The sequence below is a fragment of the Oncorhynchus gorbuscha genome, linkage group LG24 (genome assembly GCF_021184085.1).
Source record: "Oncorhynchus gorbuscha isolate QuinsamMale2020 ecotype Even-year linkage group LG24, OgorEven_v1.0, whole genome shotgun sequence".
Lineage (NCBI taxonomy): Eukaryota > Metazoa > Chordata > Actinopteri > Salmoniformes > Salmonidae > Oncorhynchus > Oncorhynchus gorbuscha.
This window is the reverse complement of record NC_060196.1, coordinates 45,255,030-45,281,746: the sequence shown is the minus strand read 5'-3', so window position 1 is coordinate 45,281,746 and position 26,717 is coordinate 45,255,030. Positions and strand designations below refer to the sequence as shown.

The following is a 26,717-nucleotide window of genomic DNA, read 5'->3' as shown; positions in this document are numbered from 1 at the left end:
TAAAAAATACACTTTTTGGTTGCAAGTAAATATCATGTGACCAAAACCCTCACTGTAAATAACTATATTGAAATGTTTCCTTTCTTTTGATCAACACTCCCTGAAAGAAAATGTCCCTTTTTAGCTTCAGTCAACTGGATATATATATATAAAATGTAGATAGAAAACTGTGTGGTCCTGTGTTGCGGTTGTGATGCAGTGTTGGGGTGTAGGGCTCATTGCTGCTGGCAAGGTTGGTCTGTTCTGCACCCTAAATGTGTATTTGTATTTTTGCTGTTGTTGCATTGATCCATTTAACCCCACTAGGGGGTGCTATCCACCCCTCCCTCTTCCCCCTGCCAAGTCCAGACACAAGATACATTCCCTGGGGTGAGGACGGGGAAGAGAGGGGGCCTGTGGTTGTAGAGATCCAGAGCACCCAGTAGAAGAAGCAGGCCAGTGGGGAAAGAAGGAGTCTACATGGGAAACAATGATTTTCCCTGTTCTCTTTTTATTTTGACCTTCTCTCAAAGCAAAAAAAAGCCCATTCTCAATTTTAAAAAATACTGAGACGTTCTGGAACAAAATTTGCCTCTTTTCTGGTCCCTTCATGGCTGACCTGACAATTAGGTCCGAGGTTATTTTTGTTCCCCGGTTGGAAGTCTTGGGAGGGAGCTGGAGTTGGGATATACTCAGAACAGTAGGAGGCTCCACCCCCTTGGTCCTGCTGGGGTGGGTCAGGAGGGGTCGGGTTATGGTTGGGGTGGAGTGGACCAGGACTGTAGAAGGGTGTGACAACTCATGCGTAGGACGGGAACAGAAAGCAACACCCCTGGTTCCCACGGGGAACCCTCACGGTTGGTCAGTTGGTTCAGTCGGTAAATCTCTGGCAGGCTTTCTTCCATCGGCAGGCAGTGCACCACATGTCCCTGTTCTCCATTCCGTACACTTTACGACACTTCTTACCCTCGCCACGGGACTTACGGCTGGAGAAATGAGAATATGGTCAAATATGTTTGTTAACACTGCCTGGTTTATAATGAGAGAAAACATACAAAATGTTGATCATTGATGTATAGTTTATACAAGTGGGGAAAACAGAAAACATGGTTCTGGTAAGTTGCTTCATTCCTATGGAATAAATAGTTGCCATCTCTAAATATGGATTCAATGTGGGTTTCCTGTGATTTCAGGATCCCAGAAGCTTAAGAGGTCATCAGAAAAAGTTCAGCTGGTAAAGGTCATTGGTACCTGAGTGAGCCAGTGGCTCTGGGAGGGGAGGAGAGGACTGCTATTGTCTGAGACCGCTGCTCCCCAAAGCTCTGTGTCCGACTGTGGGTGGGAGATGCCTGGAGAGAGAAACAGGACCAGAGCCATCAGAACACAGAAATAGACAGAGAACATGCATTTGAATACAGGCACAAAACAACAGAAAACCACTGGAGGCCGTGTGTGTGTGTGTGTGTGTGTGTGTGTGTGTGTGTGTGTGTGTGTGTGTGTGTGTGTGTGTGTGTGTGTGTGTGTGTGTGTGTGTGTGTGTGTGTGTGTGTGTGTGTGTGTGTGTGTGTGTGTGTGTGTGTGTGTGTGTGTGAATCCCTGTATGTGCCCGTTTTTTGTGTTTCTTCTACTCACAGCAGTGCCAGTGAAGGTGACAGGAGGTGACTGCCAGGAGATACTGAAGGTCGAGCTGCTGCTGGGGGTGAAGGAGGTGGAGGCAGCAGAGCCTGAGGCAGCAGAGCCTGAGGCAGCAGAGCCTGAGGCAGCAGAGCCTGAGGCAGCAGAGCCAGAGAAGGGGATGGTGACTGGAGCTGTGGCCTGGGGAGGGGAGGGACAGCCACAAGTCAGTCACACCTTTAAAGACCAGTGTGAAGCATCAGTCAATTAAGTCAATTAACAAATCAATCAATCAATGGACCTATCAACGAATACGCCAATCAAACAATCAAACCAACCAACCGTCAGTCAAGCACTCAATCAATTCAATTGAATTGCAAATGCTACTTTGGAGATCAGAAGGTGTGGCCAGTAGTTTTGTGGGTGCATTTCTCACCTGGTAAGCGTGCTCTGCGTGGATGAGGTAGAGGGCGCTGGGGGCAGAGCGACTGAGGGGCGTGCTGTTGGAGTGGGTGTGGCTGTGATTATCCTTGTTCCCATTGGTCCCGTTGCTGCCCTCTGCAGGGGGTCGTCTGTGGTGGTCATGGGGGGGAGAGATGGGGGACAGTACGGAGGGGGAGACGGGGGTCAGTACGGAGGGGGAGACGGGGGACAGTACGGAGGGGGAGACGGGGGACAGGCTGCTCAGACCGTCAGCGACTGAGTCTGTGTTGAGTTTAATCTCAGAGTAGTAGAAATCCTCCTCTCCGTCACTGCAGTCAGAGTCACAGTTACGCCTGTGGGAGAGGAAGGGGTTAAAACTAGGAATGCTAATATCAGCATTTATCTTTGATTAGATGAGCCCTGCTCTTGTCATTACAGAGAAATGATGATTGGGGCAGTTTGCTGGTCCCATGACTAATATCAGGTTACGAACTACCGAATCTGATCATGTTCATAAAGTGATTGACAGAGAAACTAAAACAAGCTCATTGAGATGGATAATTGTTTCCCATTTTGAAGTAGACAATTTTCTTTGTCACGATTGGATGATCCCTCCTGACGATCTGGTTGGACATGACTCCAACAGGGTCACCAGGAGGGATCAGCCAATGAAGTTGGAAGTCCCACCCAGTTGACTACATTAAAATGGTGGAAACCTTCAATGGCGTTGCCAGGCCTTTTGGCCACCAGAGGCCTCTATCATTCTTTATGAGGAAACTTCATCAGAGATCGACTGGGGAGAGCTGGCTCTGAAATGTGTCATTATGTCTCCCTCATCCCCATTGTAGCACAGACAGCAGACCTTACCATCACAGGCCTGGCAAACAAACACTCATCAAACACTGTTCTGTCTGTCAGAGAAGTGGGGTGGTGGTCTTTAAAGGTATCTCTGTTGTACCACTGTGGTTATTATTGTGCTTTAATTGACTGAGTGTAAATGTCATCTGTGTGATAACATTGTTCTGTTCTGTCCTCATTTATCCCTGGCCTGTCACGTTGTGCCAAGTGGAGAAAATGTTACCATGGTGATAATACCACAAGGATTAATCTGCTGTTGTGTTTTGACAATCCCAGTGAAAGGAGGTGCCCAAGGTTCAGCTGGACCGCTGCCAGCCAGGTTATATTTGAGATTATTCAAAGTAGCCACCCTTTGCCTCGATGACAGATTTGCAAACTCTTAACATTCTCTCAACCAGCTTCATGAGGTAGTCACCTGGAATGCATTTCAATTAACAGGTGTGCCTGGTTAGGAGTTAATTTGTTGAATTAATGTCCTTCTTAATGCATTTGAGCCAATCAGTTGTGTTGTGACATGGTAAGGGTCACAAAGACCAAGTCCATATTATGGCAAGAACAGCACAAATAAGCAAAGAGAAATGAGTCCATCATTACTTTAAAAGACATGAAGGTCAATCAATCCGGAATATTTCAAGAACTTTGAAAGTTTCTTCAAGTGCAGTGGCAAAAACTATCAAGCTCTATGATGAAACTGTCTCTCATGAGGACCGCCACAGGAAAGGAAGACCCAGAATTACCTCTGCTGTAGAGGATAAGTTCATTAGAGTTACCAGCCCCAGAAATTGCAGCCCAAATAAATGCTTCACAGAGTTCAAGTAACAGACACATCTCAACATCAACTGTTCAGAGGAGACAGCGTGAATCAGGCCTTCATGGTCGAAATTGCTGCAAAGAAACCACAACTAAAGAACACCAATGAGAAGAAGAGACCTGCTTGGGCCAAGAAACACGAGCAATGGACATTAGACCGGTAGAAATCGGTCATTTGGTCTGATGAGTCCAAATTTGAGATTTTTGGTTCCAACTTTGTGAGACGCAGAGAATGTGAACGAATGAACTCGGCATGTGTGGTTCCCACCATGAATGATGAAGGTGTGATGGTGTGGAGGTGCTTTACTGGTGACTGTCTGATTCATTTAGAATTCAAGGCACACTTAACCAGCACGGCTACCACAGCATTCTGCAGCGATACGCCATCCCATCTGGTTTGCACTTCCAACAGGACAATGATCCAGAACACACTTCCACACCTCCAGTTTCTCAAAAGATTTTACAGCTGCACCATCGAGAGCATCCTGATGGGTTGCATCACTACCTGTTATGGCAACTGCTCGGCCTCCGACGGAGTCGGACCACAGAGTGAAGGAAAAGCAGCCAACAAGTGCTCAGCATATGTGGGAACTCCTTCAAGACTGTTGGAAAAGCTTTCCTTATGAAGCTGGTCAAAATAATGCCTAAAGTGTGCAAATCTGTCGTCAAGGCAAAGGGTGGATACTTTGATGATTCTCAAACATAAAATATGTTTTGATTTGTTTAACACTTTTTTGGTAACTACATGATTCCATATGTGTTATTTCATAGTTTTGATGTCTTCACTATTATTCTACAATATGGAAAATAGTACAAATACAGAAAAACCCTTTAATGAGTAGGTGTTCTAAAACTGTTAACCTGTACTGTATACAGTGCCTTGCGAAAGTATTCGGCCCCCTTGAACTTTGCGACCTCGTGCCACATTTCAGGCTTCAAACATAAAGATATAAAACTGTATTTTTTTGTGAAGAATCAACAACAGGTGGGACACAATCATTAAGTGGAACGACATTTATTGGATATTTCAAACTTGTTTAACATATCAAAAACTGAAACATTGGGCGTGCAAAATTATTCAGCCCCTTTACTTTCAGTGCAGAAAACTCTCTCCAGAAGTTCAGTGAGGATCTCTGAATGATCCAATGTTGACCTAAATGACTAATGATGATAAATACAATCCACCGGTGTGTAATCAAGTCTCCGTATAAATGTACCTGCACTGTGATAGTCTCAGAGGTCCGTTAAAAGCGTAGAGAGCATCATGAAGAACAAGGAACACACCAGGCCCTAGATACTGTTGTGAAGAAGTTTAAAGCCGGATTTGGATACAAAAAGATTTCCCAAGCTTTAAACATCCCAAGGAGCACTGTGCAAGCAATAATATTGAAATGGAAGGAGTATCAGACCACTGCAAATCTACCAAGACCTGGCTGTCCCTCTAAACTTTCAGCTCATACAAGGAGAAGACTGATCAGAGATGCAGCCAAGAGGCCCATGATCACTCTGGATGAACTGCAGAGATCTACAGCTGAGGTGGGAGACTCTGTCCATAGGACAACAATCGTATATTGCACAAATCTGGCCTTTATGGAAGAGTGGCAAGAAGAAAGCCATTTCTTAAAGATATCCATAAAAAGTGTCGTTTAAAGTTTGCCACAAGCCACCTGGGAGACACACCAAACATGTGGAAGAAGGTGCTCTGGTCAGATGAAACCAAAATTGAACTTTTTGGCAACAATGCAAAACATTATGTTTGGTGTAAAAGCAACACAGCTCATCACCCTGAACACACCATCCCCACTGTCAAACATGGTGGTGGCAGCATCATGGTCTGGGCCTGCTTTTCTTCAGCAGGGACAGGGAAGATGGTTAAAATTGATGGGAAGATGGATGGAGCCAAATACAGGACCATTCTGGAAGAAAACCTGATGGAGTCTGCAAAAGACCTGAGACTGGGACGGAGATTTGTCTTCCAACAAGACAATGAGCCAAAACATAAAGCAAAATCTACAATGGAATGGTTCAAAAATAAACATATCCAGGTGTTAGAATGGCCAAGTCAAAGTCCAGACCTGAATCCAATCGAGAATCTGTGGAAAGAACTGAAAACTGCTGTTCACAAATGCTCTCCATCCAACCTCACTGAGCTCGAGCTGTTTTGCAAGGAGGAATGGGAAAAATTTCAGTCTCTCAATGTGCAAAACTGATAGAGACATACCCCAAAGCGACATACAGCTGTAATCGCAGCAAAAGGTGGCGCTACAAAGTATTAACTTAAGGGGGCTGAATAATTTTGCACGCCCAATTTTTCAGTTTTTGATTTGTAAAAAAAGTTTGAAATATCCAATAAATGTCGGTCCACTTCATGATTGTGTCCCACTTGTTGTTGATTCTTCACAAAAAATACAGTTTTATATCTTTGTTTGAAGCCTGAAATGTGGCAAAAGGTCGCAAAGTTCAAGGGGGCCGAATACTTTCGCAAGGCACTGTACATGTCAGAGAGAGGATGACAGAGAGGAGTAAAAAAGTGTGAGGGAGAGAGTGAGTGATGTCTATGTGTATAACAGTATGTGTCTTACCCCAGGTGAACGGTCCGGATGTGTCTCTGTATCCCAGCAGCTGTGCTCAGAACCTTCCCACAGTTTTTCCACAGACACTTAAACATCACCTTCATGGAGTTCTGTACATTACACACAGGAGGAAAGACAGAACGACATTCAACATCAGACACTTCACCCTTTTCTCACGCACTCAAAATCACATTTCATTTGTCACAAGCGTCGAATACAACTGGTGTAGACTTTACCGTGAAATAGTAACACAAGAGGAATCAAATACACAAGAATGGAGCTATAAACAGGGAGTACCAGATCAATGTGGAGCTATATACAGGGAGTACTAGATCAATGTGGAGCTATATACAGGGAGTACCAGATCAATGTGGAGCTATATACAGGGAGTACCAGATCAATGTGGAGCTATATACAGGGAGTACCAGTACCAGATCAATGTGGAGCTATATACAGGGAGTACCAGTACCAGATCAATGTGGAGCTATATACAGGGAGTAACAGTACCAGATCAATGTGGAGCTATATACAGGGAGTACCAGATCAATGTGGAGCTATATACAGGGAGTACCAGTGTCAGACCAATGTGGAGCTATATGCAGGGAGTACCAGTACCAGATCAATATGTAGCTATATACAGGGAGTACCAGTACCAGATCAATGTGGAGCTATATACAGGGAGTACCAGTGTCAGATCAATGTGGAGCTATATACAGGGAGTATCAGTACCAGATCAATGTGGAGCTATATACAGGGAGTACCAGTGTCAGATCAATGTGGAGCTATATACAGGGAGTACCAGTACCAAATCAATGTGGAGCTATATACAGGAAGTACCAGTACCAGACCAAGGTGGAGCTATATACAGGAAGTACCAGTACCAGACCAAGGTGGAGCTATATACAGGGAGTACCAGTACCAGATCAATGTGGAGCTATATACAGGAAGTACCAGTACCAGATCAATGTGGAGCTATATACAGGAAGTACCAGTACCAGATCAATGTGGAGCTATATACAGGGAGTACCAGTACCAGATCACTTTGGAGCTATATACAGGGAGTACCAGTACCAGATCACTGTGGAGCTATATACAGGGAGTACCAGTACCAGATCAACGTGGAGCTATATACAGGGAGTACCAGTACCAGATCAATGTGGAGCTATATACAGGGAGTACCAGTGTCAGACCAATGTGGAGCTATATACAGGGAGTACCAGTACCAGACCAATGTGGAGCGATATACAGGGAGTACCAGTGTCAGATCAATGTGGAGCTATATACAGGGAGTACCAGATCAATGTGGAGCTATATACAGGGAGTACCAGATCAATGTGGAGCTATATACAGGGAGTACCAGATCAATGTGAAGCTATATACAGGGAGTACCAGTACCAGATCAATGTGGAGCTATATACAGGGAGTACCAGTGTCAGATCCATGTGGAGCTATATACAGGGAGTACCAGTACCAGATCAATGTGGAGCTATATACAGGGAGTACCAGATCAATGTGGAGCTATATACAGGGAGTACCAGTACCAGATCAATGTGGAGCTATATACAGGGAGTACCAGATCAATGTGGAGCTATATACAGGGAGTACCAGTACCAGATCAATGTGGAGCTATATACAGGGAGTACCAGTACCAGATCAATGTGGAGCTATATACAGGGAGTACTAGATCAATGTGGAGCTATATACACTGAGTACCAGATCAATGTGGAGCTATATACAGGGAGTACCAGTACCAGATCAATGTGGAGCTATATACAGGGAGTACCAGATCAATGTGGAGCTATATACAGGGAGTACTAGATCAATGTGGAGCTATATACAGGGAGTACCAGATCAATGTGGAGCTATATACAGGGAGTACCAGTACCAGATCAATGTAGAGCTATATACAGGGAGTACCAGATCAATGTGGAGCTATATACAGGGAGTACCAGTACCAGATCAATGTGGAGCTATATACAGGGAGTACCAGATCACTGTGGAGCTATATACAGGGAGTACCAGTGTCAGATCAATGTGGATCTATATACAGGGAGTATCAGTACCAGATCAATGTGGATCTATATACAGAGAGTACCAGTACCAGATCATTGTGGATCTATATACAGGGAGTATCAGTACCAGATCAATGTGGATCTATATACAGGGAGTACCAGATCAATGTGGAGCTATATACAGAGAGTACCAGTACCAGATCAATGTGGATCTATATACAGAGAGTACCAGTACCAGATCAATGTGGAGCTATATACAGGGAGTACCAGATCAATGTGGAGCTATATACAGGGAGTACTAGATCAATGTGGAGCTATATACAGGGAGTACCAGATCAATGTGGAGCTATATACAGGGAGTACTAGATCAATGTGGAGCTATATACAGGGAGTACTAGATCAATGAGGATCTATATACAGGGAGTATCAGTACCAGATCAATGTGGATCTATATACAGAGAGTACCAGTACCAGATCAACGTGGATCTATATACAGGGAGTACCAGTACCAGATCAATGTGGATCTATATACAGGGAGTACCAGATCAATGTGGAGCTATATATAGAGAGTACCAGTACCAGATCAATGTGGAGCTATATACAGGGAGTACCAGATCAATGTGGATCTATATACAGGGAGTACCAGATCAATGTGGATCTATATACAGGGAGTACCAGATCAATGTGGATCTATATACAGGGAGTACCAGATCAATGTGGATCTATATACAGGGAGTACCAGATCAATGTGGATCTATATACAGGGAGTACCAGATCAATGTGGATCTATATACAGGGAGTACCAGATCAATGTGGATCTATATACAGGAGTACCAGATCAATGTGGATCTATATACAGGGAGTACCAGATCAATGTGGATCTATATACAGGGAGTACCAGATCAATGTGGATCTATATACAGGGAGTACCAGATCAATGTGGATCTATATACAGGGAGTACCAGATCAATGTGGAGCTATAAACAGGGAGTACCAGATCAATGTGGATCTATATACAGGGAGTACCAGATCAATGTGGAGCTATATACAGGGAGTACCAGATCAATGTGGAGCTATAAACAGGGAGTACCAGATCACGGTGGATCTATATACAGGGAGTACCAGTACCAGATCAATGTGGAGTTATACAGAGAATACCAGTACCAGATCACTGTGGAGCTATATACAGGGAGTACCAGATCAATGTGGATCTATATACAGGGAGTACCAGATCAATGTGGAGCTATAAACAGGGAGTACCAGATCACTGTGGATCTATATACAGGGAGTACCAGTACCAGATCAATGTGGAGCTATATACAGAGAATACCAGTACCAGATCACTGTGGAGCTATATACAGGGAGTATCAGTACCAGATCACTATGCAGGGATGCAAGGTATTTCAGATAGATATGTACATGAAGGCAGGGTAAAGTGACTTGGCTTCAGGATAGATAATAAGGTATTTGAGATAGATATGTACATGAAGGCAGGGTAAAGTGACTAGTCATCAGGATAGATAATAAGGTATTTGAGATAGATATGTACATAAAGGCAGGGTAAAGTGACTAGGCTTCAGGATAGATAATAAGGTATTTGAGATAGATATGTACATAAAGGCAGGGTAAAGTGACTAGGCTTCAGGATAGATAATAAGGTATTTGAGATAGATATGTACATGAAGGCAGGGTAAAGTGACTAGACATCAGGATAGATAATAAGGTATTTGAGATAGATATGTACATAAAGGCAGGGTAAAGTGACTAGGCTTCAGGATAGATAATAAGGTATTTGACATAGATATGTACATAAAGGCAGGGTAAAGTGACTAGGCTTCAGGATAGATAATAAGGTATTTGAGATAGATATGTACATAAAGGCAGGGTAAAGTGACTAGGCTTCAGGATAGATAATAAGGTATTTGAGATAGATATGTACATAAAGGCAGGGTAAAGTGACTAGGCTTCAGGATAGATAATAAGGTATTTGAGATAGATATGTACATAAAGGCAGGGTAAAGTGACTAGGCTTCAGGATAGATAATAAGGTATTTGAGATAGATATGTACATGAAGGCAGGGTAAAGTGACTAGTCATCAGGATAGATAATAAGGTATTTGAGATAGATATGTACATAAAGGCAGGGTAAAGTGACTAGGCTTCAGGATAGATAATAAGGTATTTGAGATAGATATGTACATAAAGGCAGGGTAAAGTGACTAGGCTTCAGGATAGATAATAAGGTATTTGAGATAGATATGTACATGAAGGCAGGGTAAAGTGACTAGACATCAGGATAGATAATAAGGTATTTGAGATAGATATGTACATAAAGGCAGGGTAAACTGACTAGGCTTCAGGATAGATAATAAGGTATTTGAGATAGATATGTACATGAAGGCAGGGTAAAGTGACTAGACATCAGGATAGATAATAAGGTATTTGACATAGATATGTACATAAAGGCAGGGTAAAGTGACTAGGCTTCAGGATAGATAATAAGGTATTTGAGATAGATATGTACATAAAGGCAGGGTAAAGTGACTAGGCTTCAGGATAGATAATAAGGTATTTGAGATAGATATGTACATGAAGGCAGGGTAAAGTGACTAGGCTTCAGGATAGATAATAAGGTATTTGAGATAGATATGTACATAAAGGCAGGGTAAAGTGACTAGACATCAGGATAGATAATAAGGTATTTGAGATAGATATGTACATAAAGGCAGGGTAAAGTGACTAGACATCAGGATAGATAATAAGGTATTTGAGATAGATATGTACATAAAGGCAGGGTAAAGTGACTAGACATCAGGATAGATAATAAGGTATTTGAGATAGATATGTACATAAAGGCAGGGTAAAGTGACTAGGCTTCAGGATAGATAATAAGGTATTTGACATAGATATGTACATAAAGGCAGGGTAAAGTGACTAGGCTTCAGGATAGATAATAAGGTATTTGAGATAGATATGTACATAAAGGCAGGGTAAAGTGACTAGGCTTCAGGATAGATAATAAGGTATTTGAGATAGATATGTACATAAAGGCAGGGTAAAGTGACTAGGCTTCAGGATAGATAATACAAGTCAAATAAAGAACAGAGTAGCAGCAACAAATGATTTAAAAGTGTGCGTGAGTGTTTTGTGTGTATGTATGTGTTTGTGTTGTCGCTGTATATGTGTGTGGGTTTTGTGTCAATGTACTTCCCTTACAGAGAAACAGAGTGGTAAGAGCTCTGCCATTCATCCCATCCTCCATTAGTCAAACTAACATGTGGCCAGGGACTCCCACCAACCCACCTGTCTGCCCCATTCAGTCTGAGGAGGCTGGTGTAACTTGCGGGGTGGTGAGAGGAGAGCGAAGGAGGAGGTCTGTGTGTGTGTGTGTGTGCGCGCGGGTGTTGAAAGCCGTTGGGCCTGATAAGGATAGAGGTGTCTTAATGCTCTGATCCCTCGTCATAGATCTTTATGATGGGTGTCAGGTGGCCGTCTATTTGGCCATTGTTCAGGACATTCATTTCATTTACAACAGAAGATGTTTTTCATTTTTCTTCCTGATGCCAACTAATACACTCGTCATCATCTCCTGCTTGTGTGTGTGTGTGTGTTGGTCTTTCAGTAACAAAACCCCTGTGCAGTTCCACATCCCAGCAGCACACAGTTAATTAAAAGAGAGCTGGTGAACGAGCAGCATTGTGTTTGACTCAGAGGAGGACAAGAAGAGCAACACTTGGCTCCAGTTGTCATGGGTGATTATTTCACATGTTACCTGAGGGAAGTTTTCTGAAAATATGGGGAACAATGAAAACTAGACTTGTGTCTGAAGCCAATATGGAGAACTAGAGTCAGAAGTTGAAAGAGGAACATAACACAGGGAGACACCAGACAGACATGTCCTGTGCCCCTCCAGGAGAAGTCCTATGCCCCTCCAGGAGAGGGAGAGTTCCTGTGGTGGCTGGTTTTCTTCAAGCTGAGAACAGTTCATTGTTAATGACAACGTATAGCCAATAATGTAATAGAATAGACTAGTCTTAAATTAAAAGACATCAGCAGACTCTTTTACAGAATACTCCTTTAAAATCAAATTTGAATATATTTTATTGCACTGTTGCATGGCTGTCCTCAAATCAAACTATACTCTGATTTAGACTCCTCCGGTCTCCTGCTCTCCATCTACCCCTTTCTTATTCTCTTTGTGTCTATCTCCATCTCTCAGCACACCCCCTCTAACTTTCTTTCCACCACCACCCCCCCATCTCTCTCTCCATCCTCTCATTCTTTAGAATCAGTATCCAATTAAGAGATGAGGGGTGCTGTGCGTCTCTCACCAGAGCTATCCTATTGATCTGATGAGACGCACGGCACCCCTCATCTCTTAATTGGATACTGATTCTAAAGAAGGAGGAGACGGAGGGACAATCTTCATGTTTGCCAGTGAAGATATTAAAATCATTCATTTCAATGTTAGATGGGCCCATGTGTGGCTGTAAAGTAATTAAGCAGGATAAATGCCTGGAGTCGCAGGGCGGGAGGTGTGTGTGTGTGTGTGTGTCAGTATAGTCTGGGAATGGACAGCTAGACAACAGAGCTTCAGCATCCAAGAATTCCGCTCCCCTGATAAGAATGAGAGACAAAGAAAGAGGGAGAGAAATAAAGGAGGGAATATTCAGTCATTAATTCATGTAAATGAGGAGAGTGACAAAATGGTGCCCGTCAACGGAGTAAATAAATGAGTGTGGAAGCGGGAGCGTTCAGCTACTCTAAGTGGCCATAACATGCTGCTGGGTCCATAACATGCCGCTGGGTCCATAACATGCCGCTGGGTCCATAACATGCCGCTGGGTCCATAACATGCCGCTGGGTCCATAACATGCCGCTGGGTCCATAACATGCCGCTGGGTCCATAACATGCCGCTGGGTCCATAACATGCCGCTGGGTCCATAACATGCCGCTGGGTCCATAACATGCCGCTGGGTCCATAACATGCCGCTGGGTCCATAACATGCCGCTGGGTCCATAACATGCCGCTGGGTCCATAACATGCCGCTGGGTCCATAACATGCCGCTGGGTCCATAACATGCTGCTGGGTCCGCCCAATTAGTGTTCATGGTCTCCTCTAGTGGTGTTTGTGCTATGTGGTGGCTCAGAGACGACATCAGGTGTCGCCACGTGTCTAAGGATCAGTCTGTCACTTTTACCCCGTGTCCCAAATTCTACCTCAGTCAGCTTGTCATCTCCCAATGTCACGGAGTTCAAGAAGGAGGTATTACAGTAGCTAGCAGGAACTCCATTCTTTTGGGACATCCTCTCTTGTCCAGACCAATTTGTAAGTCGCTCTGGATAAGAGCGTCTGCTAAATGACTTAAATGTAAATGTAAATCACTGATACTGCAGTACAAGCCCTTCTTAAATCAACCTACTACCAATTCAAAATGTACAACAGTCAGAAGTGTTTCAAACATTGATCTAATCAAGTGTTGGTTCTGTGTGGTCCTCAGAGGACCAAAATAGCATGATGTTAACTGTTTTCGGGTTATCCTATGGGTTATCCTAAGGGTTATCCTATGGGCTATCCTATGGGCTATCCTATGGGCTATCCTATGGGCTATCCTATGGGCTATCCTATGGGCTATCCTATGGGCTATCCTATGGGTTATCCTATGGGTTATCCTAAGGGTTATCCTAAGGGTTATCCTAAGGGGTATCCTAAGGGTTATCCTAAGGGGTATCCTAAGGGGTATCCTAAGGGGTATCCTAAGGGGTATCCTAAGGGTTATCCTATGGGTTATCCTATGGGGTATCGAGTGTATCCACTTGTGTGGCTAGAATTGTATTTTTAGATGGTGAAATGAAATCGGTCTATCCACCTTGCGCTTGCGTGGGATTGGCTCGTCGAAGAGCAGGCTGCTGCCATCCTGTTCGTCGATGGCGTCGTCGGGGGGCGGGCCGTTGACGCTGGACATGCGGAAGGGCTTGAAGCTGTCTGCAGAGAGCGGTGGGGAGGGGGTGGACGGGTTGGACTGGTCACTAGGGCCGCTCCAGCTCCAATAGCCACTACTGCTGTAACTGGAGGGGGTGAAGCCCCCACAACTCTCCTTCCACGAGCCATTCAGACCCTCTGGGGGGGGAAGAGAGTGAGAGAGAGAGAGCGCGAGAGTCAGAAAAGTACTCAAACTTAGTACTCAACTATTTAGGAGTCCTCTAAGCAACAATTGTCACTGAGAAGAAATCATATGATTCAGAAACACATGCATCTAACGGTGATTTCCAGCTGCATCGACTTTCAACGTATATAGTAGTTTTAATAATACTTTATTTTAAGCACGTTTCAAGTCATACTTTAAAACAAACAAGACTAAAATTTCACGAAACATTATGGAAGGCTAACCAGAGAACACACTAAACATTACGGAAGGCTAACCAGAGGACACACTAAACATTATGGAAGGCTAACCAGAGGACACACTAAACATTATGGAAGGCTAACCAGAGAACACACTAAACATTATGGAAGGCTAACCAGAGAACACACTAAACATTATGGAAGGCTAACCAGAGAACACACTAAACATTATGGAAGGCTAACCAGAGAACACACTAAACATTATGGAAGGCTAACCAGAGAACACACTAAACATTATGGAAGGCTAACCAGAGAACACACTAAACATTATGGAAGGCTAACCAGAGAACACACTAAACATTATGGAAGGCTAACCAGAGAACACACTAAACATTATGGAAGGCTAACCAGAGAACACACTAAACATTATGGAAGGCTAACCAGAGAACACACTAAACATTATGGAAGGCTAACCAGAGAACACACTAAACATTATGGAAGGCTAACCAGAGGACACACTAAACATTATGGAAGGCTAACCAGAGAACACACTAAACATTATGGAAGGCTAACCAGAGAACACACTAAACATTATGGAAGGCTAACCAGAGAACACACTAAACATTATGGAAGGCTAACCAGAGAACACACTAAACATTATGGAAGGCTAACCAGAGAACACACTAAACATTATGGAAGGCTAACCAGAGAACACACTAAACATTATGGAAGGCTAACCAGAGAACACACTAAACATTATGGAAGGCTAACCAGAGAACACACTAAACATTATGGAAGGCTAACCAGAGGACACACTAAACATTATGGAAGGCTAACCAGAGGACACACTAAACATTATGGAAGGCTAACCAGAGAACACACTAAACATTATGGAAGGCTAACCAGAGAACACACTAAACATTATGGAAGGCTAACCAGAGAACACACTAAACATTATGGAAGGCTAACCAGAGAACACACTAAACATTATGGAAGGCTAACCAGAGGACACACTAAACATTATGGAAGGCTAACCAGAGGACACACTAAACATTATGGAAGGCTAACCAGAGGACACACTAAACATTATGGAAGGCTAACCAGAGGACACACTAAACATTATGGAAGGCTAACCAGAGGACACACTAAACATTATGGAAGGCTAACCAGAGAACACACTAAACATTATGGAAGGCTAACCAGAGAACACACTAAACATTATGGAAGGCTAACCAGAGAACACACTAAACATTATGGAAGGCTAACCAGAGAACACACTAAACATTATGGAAGGCTAACCAGAGAACACACTAAACATTATGGAAGGCTAACCAGAGAACACACTAAACATTATGGAAGGCTAACCAGAGAACACACTAAACATTATGGAAGGCTAACCAGAGAACACACTAAACATTATGGAAGGCTAACCAGAGAACACACTAAACATTATGGAAGGCTAACCAGAGAACACACTAAACATTATGGAAGGCTAACCAGAGAACACACTAAACATTATGGAAGGCTAACCAGAGAACACACTAAACATTATGGAAGGCTAACCAGAGAACACACTAAACATTATGGAAGGCTAACCAGAGAACACACTAAACATTATGGAAGGCTAACCAGAGAACACACTAAACATTATGGAAGGCTAACCAGAGAACACACTAAACATTATGGAAGGCTAACCAGAGAACACACTAAACATTATGGAAGGCTAACCAGAGGACACACTAAACATTATGGAAGGCTAACCAGAGAACACACTAAACATTATGGAAGGCTAACCAGAGAACACACTAAACATTATGGAAGGCTAACCAGAGAACACACTAAACATTATGGAAGGCTAACCAGAGGACACACTAAACATTATGGAAGGCTAACCAGAGAACACACTAAACATTATGGAAGGCTAACCAGAGAACACACTAAACATTATGGAAGGCTAACCAGAGAACACACTAAACATTATGGAAGGCTAACCAGAGAACACACTAAACATTATGGAAGGCTAACCAGAGAACACACTAAACATTATGGAAGGCTAACCAGAGAACACACTAAACATTATGGAAGGCTAACCAGAGAACACACTAAACATTATGGAAGGCTAACCAGAGGACACACTAAACATTATGGAAGGCTAACCAGAGAACACACTAAACATTATGGAAGGCTAACCAGAGAACACACTAAACATTATGGAAGGCTAACCAGAGAACACACTAAACATTATGGAAGGCTAACCAGAGAACACACTAAACATTATGGAAGGCTAACCAGAGAACACACTAAACATTATGGAAGGCTAACCAGAGAACACACTAAACATTATGGAAGGCTAACCAGAGAACACACTAAACATTATGGAAGGCTAACCAGAGGACACACTAAACATTATGGAAGGCTAACCAGAGAACACACTAAACATTATGGAAGGCTAACCAGAGAACACACTAAACATTATGGAAGGCTAACCAGAGAACACACTAAACATTATGGAAGGCTAACCAGAGAACACACTAAACATTATGGAAGGCTAACCAGAGAACACACTAAACATTATGGAAGGCTAACCAGAGAACACACTAAACATTATGGAAGGCTAACCAGAGAACACACTAAACATTATGGAAGGCTAACCAGAGAACACACTAAACATGATAACAGACTTATTATAGGGAGGTGAACTCGATGGGGGGTGAAAGCTAAGACAACAGATCATCCGGTGTGAATGTGTTATTGGAAGTGTGTATGGATTGTGAGGTTCTGACATGGAGAGGGATGGAGTTCCAGAGTTCAGGGGCTGCACTGCTAAGAGCCCCGTCTCCCATGGAGCAGAAGCTGGTGGGATGGATGGTGTGGAGGCCAGCGTCGAAAGAGTGCAATTTTGAGTGGCACAACAAACAAGACCTCATTTACAGTTGCTTCACTCCAGGGACTTAGTTGAGACGATTGATATATATAATGTACATTACAGCAGATGAAGAGAAACTCTCCTTTAGATATCACCGTGACAAACCACTCAGCACTTCTAATTCAATCTGAAGGTGGAGACGGAGCAGAGAGATCAAAGACAGCATTCATCTTCACCTGGTGGGAGAGCTGCACTCAGGAGATACATACAGTATGAATCTCTACAGCTGCACTAGTCTCACCATGTCCTCATCATGACGCGACCTCAGCAAGGGGAAAACGACACGTACAGACGCTAGCTATCATGATCACCTCCGCAAATGTTTGTTAGATCAAATGTTTGATTGTTGCCGTCTTGGGACAAAACTCAGTGGTTAAAGAGAATCTTAATTTATTTTACCTTGATTTAAACTAGGCAAGTCAGTTAAGAACAAATTCTTATTTACAATGAACAGTGGGTTAACTGCCTTGTTCACGGGCAAAACAACAGATTTTTACCTTGTCAGCTCAGGGATTCGATCTAGCAACCTTTCGGTTACTGGCCCAACGCTCGAACCACTAGGCTACCCTGCCGCCTTAATGGGATCACCAGTATAAAAAGAGGATACAATAATAAATTATATAAAACCAGGTTTGGTCGACTCACCGCTGACTTTGACTGGGGGGCTCCTGACCAGTGGACTGCTGGACAGGCTGGTCAGAACCATGGCAGCTGTCACCTTGTCCATGTCCACTTCCTCATCTGACTTCCTGTTAAAACAACAACAGAGAATATTACTGTGCATGAAAACACAACAACAACATACAGATAATGTGGCGGTATCTGAAATGACATCATATACAGCTCTGACCCAAAGCACGTAGCCTACATTGGTAATATGGCACAGCGATATAGTGCAATTTCAGATTCACTGGGCACGCCTCAAAACCATTCGTCAACTCCCCTGTGAGACCGTGATATATTGGTTAGCTCATTAATACGATCCGGCAGCCTCTTTGTTCTGCGTTGATGTGACCGGCACCGTGTCTCTGACAAATAACAGAGATGCTGAATGTAAACATCGCCATGCGTCTCTTAATTGGCGTGAATTCACCAACGCAATGGATTCATCTCTTAATCCACCCCGCTGTACTCCCGACACACACACACACACACACACGCACGCACGCACGCACGCACACACACACGCGCACACACAAATTACTATTATAGAGAGCAGGGAGGTTGATAGAGAAGAATTACGTAAATCATTGTTCTGATGAAATTAATATGATGTCATTCATGGATTACATATAAATCACTGATTAACTTTACCCAGAACCCCCCCCCCCCCCCCCCCCCAGTGTCTGGTCACCTTGGTGTTGTGTGTGTGTGTGTGTGTGTGTGTGTGTGTGTGTGTGTGTGTGTGTGTGTGTGTGTGTGTGTGTGTGTGTGTGTGTGTGTGTGTGTGTGTGTGTGTGTGTGTGTGTGTGTGTGTGTGTGTGTGTGTGTGTGTGTGTACGTAGATAATGCCACCAGGCCGTCCCTTTGGACAGCTCATGATTGCAGTCCCTCATATCTTTAAATGGATGAAATATTGTAGATTTCACCAACACAGTAAATATGTTGGTGAAATCTAAATCTAGTAAATATGTAATGTATGTGCACACGCACAGAGTAGTCTAGTGGTTATGATATGGGGAGATAATTACAAGCGATGGGGAGATGACAGGATTGTGAAAATTGTGAAATTCACGCACTTATTAAGAAAACACGCGGTCACCCCTACTGCCTATGGTCTGGCAGACTCTCTAAACACAAATACATATTTTCTAAATGATGCCTGAGTGTTGTCGTGTGCCCCTGGCTATCCGTCAATTTAAAAACAAGAAAATGGCGCTGTCTGCTTTAATAGAAGGAATTTGAAATTATTTATACTTTTACTTTCAAAACATAAGTATATTTTAGCAATGACATTTGCTTTTAAAACTTAAGGATGTTTAAAACCTAATACTTTTAGACTTTTACTCAAGTATGACTATTGGTTACTTTTTACACTGAAGAACACTAGAACTTCTTTCTCTCTCTTATTTGTACCTTACCAAGTTCCTTTAAAGGGATACTGTAAGATTCCATTTTTGTATTTACCTAAGTTACAGGTATTTTTGCGAGCCAATGCTAACTAGTGTTAGCACAAAGCAGAAGTAGAAACGTAGTAAGCATTCTCATTTGACTCTGGGGAAGTAGAAAAGTAGTAAGCATTCTCATTTGACTCTGGGGAAGTAGAAAAGTAGTAAGCATTCTCATTTGACTCTGGGGAAGTAGAAAAGTAGTAAGCATTCTCATTTGACTCTGGGGAAGTAGAAAAGTAGTAAGCATTCTCATTTGACTCTGGGGAAGTAGAAAAGTAGTAAGCATTCTCATTTGACTCTGGGGAAGTAGAAAAGTAGTAAGCATTCTCATTTGACTCTGGGGAAGTAGAAAAGTAGTAAGCATTCTCATTTGACTCTGGGGGAGTAGAAAAGTAGTAAGCATTCTCATTTGACTCTGGGGGAGTAGAAAAACGTCTTAATTGCCAGAAACTCACAGTATCCCTTTAAATCAGAGTAGAGCTGTGAACCAAGCAGTCTGCCTGCCCTGCTAAACTGGCAGGGGGATATCACAGGGTTTATAACAGCCTGTACTCCAGCCCACTGCCCCTCATTAGCAGACACAGGGTTAGGTCTACCCCCCTCATTGGGGTTTGGTTGGGGGGCAGGGGGTAAATGGGAGAGATGGCCATCAGCCAGAGAGAAGCAGTCTGTCTACAGTCTGATGACATCTGTTGAACTTACACTGTTCCACCAGACAGACAGATGTGCTAACAACTTTCTTGTGGTTGACTGACTGTCCAAACTCTAGAAGACAAATGGCTTAGTAGGGTTGGCGGGGTGGTGGGAGAAAGGCAATCTGAGTGAAAAGGAGAGAGAGAGAAACCAATACCTACCCTCCTTCCCACTCACCAGACATCTGTGCCTTTGTCTTTAATGGTTCCATTGAGGAACCACTCGACAGCCAGCACCCTCCTTGCCCTGTTCCCTGTCCCAGCCCGGGATGTTTCCAGTTTCAATAACACCACCAGGTGTTTCAATAACACCACCAGGTGTTTCTATAACACCACCAGGTGTTTCTATAACACCACCAGGTGTTTCTATAACACCACCAGGTGTTTCTATAACACCACCAGGTGTTTCTGGAACACCACCAGGTGTTTCTGGAACACCACCAGGTGTTTCTGGAACACCACCAGGTGTTTCTATAACACCACCAGGTGTTTCTATAACACCACCAGGTGTTTCTATAACACCACCAGGTGTTTCTATAACACCACCAGGTGTTTCTATAACACCACCAGGTGTTTCTATAAATATAATAAATAATAATATATGCCATTTAGCAGACGCTTTTATCCAGGTGTCATGTGTGCATACATTCACCCCGGGACCCCACTACCCTGGTGCGCCATGCTCTACCAACTGAGCTACACAGGACAATAACACCACCAGGTGTTTCTGGAACACCACCAGGTGTTTCTGGAACACCACCAGGTGTTTCTGGAACACCACTAGGTGTTTCTATAACACCACCAGGTGTTTCTATAACACCACCAGGTGTTTCTATAACACCACCAGGTGTTTCTATAACACCACCAGGTGTTTCTATAACACCACCAGGTGTTTCTGGAACACCACCAGGTGTTTCTATAACACCACCAGGTGTTTCTATAACACCACCAGGTGTTTCTATAACACCACCAGGTGTTTCTATAACACCACCAGGTGTTTCTGGAACACCACCAGGTGTTTCTGGAACACCACCAGGTGTTTCTGGAACACCACCAGGTGTTTCTGGAACACCACCAGGTGTTTCTGGAACACCACCAGGTGTTTCTGGAACACCACCAGGTGTTTCACCTTGGGTGTAAGAATAATAACCCATTGTGTTACAGACGATTTAGCGCAACATGTTTCGTTGGCGATTGTCCTGTTTGATTGAATTGTTTCAGCCTCTTTCATTCTTTAGCAACAGGTTATTAGCAGGTGATAAAAGACTATCGAGAACCACAGGAATCCCAAACAGACAGAAATAAAAGACGAAGTTTGATGGGACAACGTACTGTACAGTGGACACACTAGCCATCTCCTCAGATGTACCGCATCAGAAAACAACATGGCTTACATTAACACGAGTCTCTTCCTGCATGTCTAAAATGAGTTTGGCTAAGACCATTTGAACACTGACTCACGACGCGTACTGTTCTGCGAACTCATGAACATTTGCTTGTATAACTAATGACAAGTTATCTTCTAAACACAGACCACTTACTGTTGTTGTAGTTCAGCTAACTTAACTAACCAATGACAATTAAACGAGAGGTTTTCATTCAGAACAAACAACCGTTTCTCTCTTTAGATAAGACGTGACGTGGGGAGTTTGACATGGAACATAAGTACAGACATTCCAGGTATAATGTGTCTCACACACACACACACACACACACACACACACACACACACACACACACACACACACACACACACACACACACACACACACACACACACACACACACACACACACACACACACACACACACACACACACACACACACACACACACACACACACCTGGAAACTTTATTCTCAGTGTCATCGAAAACCATTACTCAAAAATAATGAAGCCAATTTAACTATCTGCCGGGAATTCCCCCCAAACTCTGCCTAGGGAGAGCCCTCCTTCCTATTGCTACACACAACCTCCCCCTCACCTCTGAGAATGAACTCTATTTTGCTCTCTCTCCTACCACTCAACTCTGTTTTGAGCTGGGTGTAAAACAGGGAGAGGAGAGCAGGGGGCCACAGAGGAGGGGTATTTGGGGCTCCAGCGGAGGGTTAGAGGGGGCTCCCCAGTCTCTTTGATGTGGGCGTAGAGCGGGTCAGCTCATCTTTAATGACAGTTGCTGGCCTATGACGCTCATTTCCTCTTGAATAATTGACTATAAATCAGACACCTCCTGCGAAAAGCTAAACAACTTCCAATCTCTCTCCCCCTCTTATCTACTCGGATGATACTTCTATCGTCTGTCCACACACACACACATACAGCACAGATCTATGAATGACATGGGGCAAGGACATGAAGGACATTAAGACTAACCTCCCACCACACACGGAAGAGATGCATTCCACACAAAGGCCATTCCTTCATCTCACAGGGGTTGTGGATAATAAGAGAGCAAGAGCATTCTGTTTTTTCATGACATTTTCTGTGTGACTTCCACATCAGATCTTTCCTCCTTTCATTTGAGTTAGTGTGTTTAGCAGGTGTGTTTTTGCGTGTCACTGTCTGAGTGTGCGTGTGTACATGCGTGTTTGTGCATGGGTCTGTGTGCTTATAGTCTGATGCTTTAAGGGCACTGTTACAGCCTTATCTAAAATGTATTTTAAAATCAAATAAAAAATCTCAATCTGCACACAATACCCCATTACGACAAGGCGAAAACAGGTTTTTAGAAATGTTTGCAAATGTAATAAAACAGAAATACCTTATTTACAGTATTCAGACCCTTTGCTATGAGACTGGAAATTCAGCTCAGGTGCATCCTGTTTCCATTGATCATCCTTGAGATGTTCCTACAAATTGATTTGAGCCCACCTGTGGTAAATTCAATTGATTAGACACTATTTGGAAAGGCACACACCTGTCTATATAAAAGGTCCCACAGTTGGAAGTGTAAAAACCAAGCAATGTCAGAGCAAAAACCAAGCAATGACGTCGAAGGAATTGTACATAGAGCTCAGAGAAAGGATTTGTGTTAAAGCACAGATTTGGGGAAAGGTACCAAAAAATGTTCAAGATCACATTGGCCTCCATCATTCTTAAATAGAAGAAGTTTGGAACCACCAAGACTCTTCCTAGAGCTGGTCGCCTGGCCAAACTGAGCAATTGGGGGAGAAGGGCCTTGGTCAGGGAGATGACCAAGAACCCAATTGTCACTCTGACAGAGCTCCCAGAGTTCGTTCCTCTGTGGAGATGGGAGAACCTTCCAGAAAGACTTTGCAGCACTCCACCAATTTATAGGGCCCTATGATATCCGCGATGCAAACGCAGACGGGATCGCAGAATTTGGTAATAAAAATGGAATTAACTGGAAAACGTGGAATATTGCAGAATTTTCCATATTTTGGCTGAATTTTTTAAAATTATTGTAGTAACCTAAATTATTTCATAATTGTAAAATTACAGACGAGTAGGCCTAGAGAATGAATTCCGTTTTCCGGGGGGGTCAGTCGTGTGTGGGTCTCTTACGTCACCTCAATACTTGGCTGTCACTTTGAGAATCACGTTCGAAGAGGCCAAGTCGTCGAAGAGGCCGTCAGACGCCCAAGTCGTCAAAAAAAACAAAAACAAGTTGACCCTAACCCCTAAATTCAGAGCAGAGCAATACCCAACGAACCATCGAGTCAGGCGATAAGCTCAACGAACCATCGAGTCAGGCGTTAAGCTCAACGAACCATCGAGTCAGGCGTTAAGCTCAACGAACCATCGAGTCAGGCGATAAGCTGTTTTGAAAATTATGTCAATATACTATTGATTGGACCCGTAAAAATAAGTGTGTGATGACCACTTAAAGTCTAAAGTCCATGTGAAGAACAAGGAAAAGCACCGTGTTAGCCAGAACATGCCTCTTCAAACGACCATTACTAGTGCATCAGCAGATTCAAGACAAGAATTTATTCAGGATTTTGTGGCTGTGTGTGCCGAGTCTGATATCCCCTTTGAAAAGCTAAGAAAGCCAAGGCCGTTTCTAGTGAAGCATTGCAAACAGGGAGGAGTGTTGCCCGAAGATGAGAGCAGTCTCGGTCAAACTCACCTGCCCCGTGTGTTTGACCAACATATGACTGCCCTTCTACAGAAGATCCGTGGGAAGAAGTTTGCGGTGGTTGTTGACAAGACAACAGATGCGAGGGATTTCAGCGTTCTAAACATTGTCATTGGTGAGTTAACTTAACAGCCTATTAACATAGCCCACATTTACATTCTGCAAGTTGAATTGTCCGCATGCAAATGGGATATTCCAAACGACAAGCTATCGTGGTGAAATATAGTGATGCATAATGTCAACAGCTGTCTGCCTCTCCAATTAGGTAACTATCACTGTATCTATATTATGTTTACACTTTACATTTAAATAACACTTATTTTGGTTATCTTTCATTGCAGGTGTTGAAAACCAGTACTTCCTAGTGGATGTCATTTTCATGGACAAATGCAACTCCTCAACGTTTTCCCAAGCTATTACTAGCCTCCCTCCACAGCAACGATCTGAACCTGAACAATGCCTGGGCAGTCACAGATAATGCCTCCTACTGCCTGAAGACATACAAGGAGGTTCTGAAAGGAGTGATGCCCAACAGTGTCCATGTCACAGACAATGCCTCCTACTGCCTGAAGACATACAAGGAGGTTCTGAAAGGAGTGATGCCCAACAGTGTCCATGTCACAGACAATGCCTCCTACTGCCTGAAGACATACAAGGAGGTTCTGAAAGGAGTGATGCCCAACAGTGTCCATGTCACAGACAATGCCTCCTACTGCCTGAAGACATACAAGGAGGTTCTGAAAGGAGTGATGCCCAACAGTGTCCATGTCACAGACAATGCCTCCTACTGCCTGAAGACATACAAGGAGGTTCTGAAAGGAGTGATGCCCAACAGTGTCCATGTCACAGACAATGCCTCCTACTGCCTGAAGACATACAAGGAGGTTCTGAAAGGAGTGATGCCCAACAGTGTCCGTGTCACAGACAATGCCTCCTACTGCCTGAAGACATACAAGGAGGTTCTGAAAGGAGTGATGCCCAACAGTGTCCATGTCACAGACAATGCCTCCTACTGCCTGAAGACATACAAGGAGGTTCTGAAAGGAGTGATGCCCAACAGTGTCCATGTCACAGACAATGCCTCCTTACTGCCTGAAGGCATACAAGGAGGTTCTGAAAGGAGTGATGCCCAACAGTGTCCATGTCACAGACAATGCCTCCTACTGCCTGAAGACATACAAGGAGGTTCTGAAAGGAGTGATGCCCAACAGTGTCCATGTCACAGACAATGCCTCCTACTGCCTGAAGACATACAAGGAGGTTCTGAAAGGAGTGATGCCCAACAGTGTCCATGTCACAGACAATGCCTCCTACTGCCTGAAGACATACAAGGAGGTTCTGAAAGGAGTGATGCCCAACAGTGTCCATGTCACAGACAATGCCTCCTACTGCCTGAAGACATACAAGGAGGTTCTGAAAGGAGTGATGCCCAACAGTGTCCATGTCACAGACAATGCCTCCTTACTGCCTGAAGGCATACAAGGATGTTCTGAAAGGAGTGATGCCCAACAGTGTCCATGTCACAGACAATGCCTCCTTACTGCCTGAAGGCATACAAGGAGGTTCTGAAAGGAGTGATGCCCAACAGTGTCCATGTCACAGACAATGCCTCCTTACTGCCTGAAGGCATACAAGGAGGTTCTGAAAGGAGTGATGCCCAACAGTGTCCATGTCACAGACAATGCCTCCTTACTGCCTGAAGGCATACAAGGAGGTTCTGAAAGGAGTGATGCCCAACAGTGTCCATGTAACCTGTCTCTGCCATGTCAATCTGGTGGGTGAGACCTGGCAGCGCTACAAATACTTCTCTGACGTTGCGTCACTTGTGACATGGATGAGATCGATCTTCTTCAAGAAGCCTGCCAGAAAGAGAAGATGGGTAAGCTTCCTCATTATGAACGAGTTTGTGCAGGACAAGGCTCCTCCTGAAGCAGTGAGCTCTAGATGGAATAGCTGGTTTGAGGCAGTGCCATGCAGAGTATGTTCATCTGTACAGAGAGTTTTTATTGGCAGAAAAGTCATTATCCCAGGCAGTCACATACCTCCTCATCCAACTTGAAACAGAAGAGAAGGTGCAGGCCCTCACTGTTAAACTGACCTTCATCTCAGAGGGCTGCTCCAAATGGATGACAGCTCTGTCAATCCTAGAAGGAACACACCGTCCCACAGCAGTGTCTGCATACAATGTCATGTAGGATCTGGGCTCTTACCTAGTGAATGGAATGGCAAAAACATGTGGGTATGGTGCCAAGACAGATGAGCTATTGAGAAG

At 43.7% G+C, this 26,717-nt stretch overlaps 1 protein-coding gene across 1 annotated transcript in view; it reads right to left on the bottom strand.

Annotated features, from left to right (window-relative positions):
* Nucleotides 1-470: 470 nt before the first annotated feature.
* Nucleotides 471-26,717, bottom strand: part of LOC124013048 (zinc finger protein 704-like) — a 104,043-nt gene continuing 77,796 nt past the window's right edge. The window contains exons 3-9 of the mRNA XM_046327167.1: nt 18,189-18,292; nt 14,142-14,392; nt 6,267-6,367; nt 2,030-2,369; nt 1,612-1,794; nt 1,231-1,328; nt 471-965 (exon numbers count right to left, since the gene is read on the bottom strand). Of these exons, the coding sequence (XP_046183123.1) occupies nt 851-965; nt 1,231-1,328; nt 1,612-1,794; nt 2,030-2,369; nt 6,267-6,367; nt 14,142-14,392; nt 18,189-18,292 (1,192 nt within the window). The 3' untranslated portion in view covers nt 471-850. The remainder of the gene's footprint in view (nt 966-1,230; nt 1,329-1,611; nt 1,795-2,029; nt 2,370-6,266; nt 6,368-14,141; nt 14,393-18,188; nt 18,293-26,717) is intronic.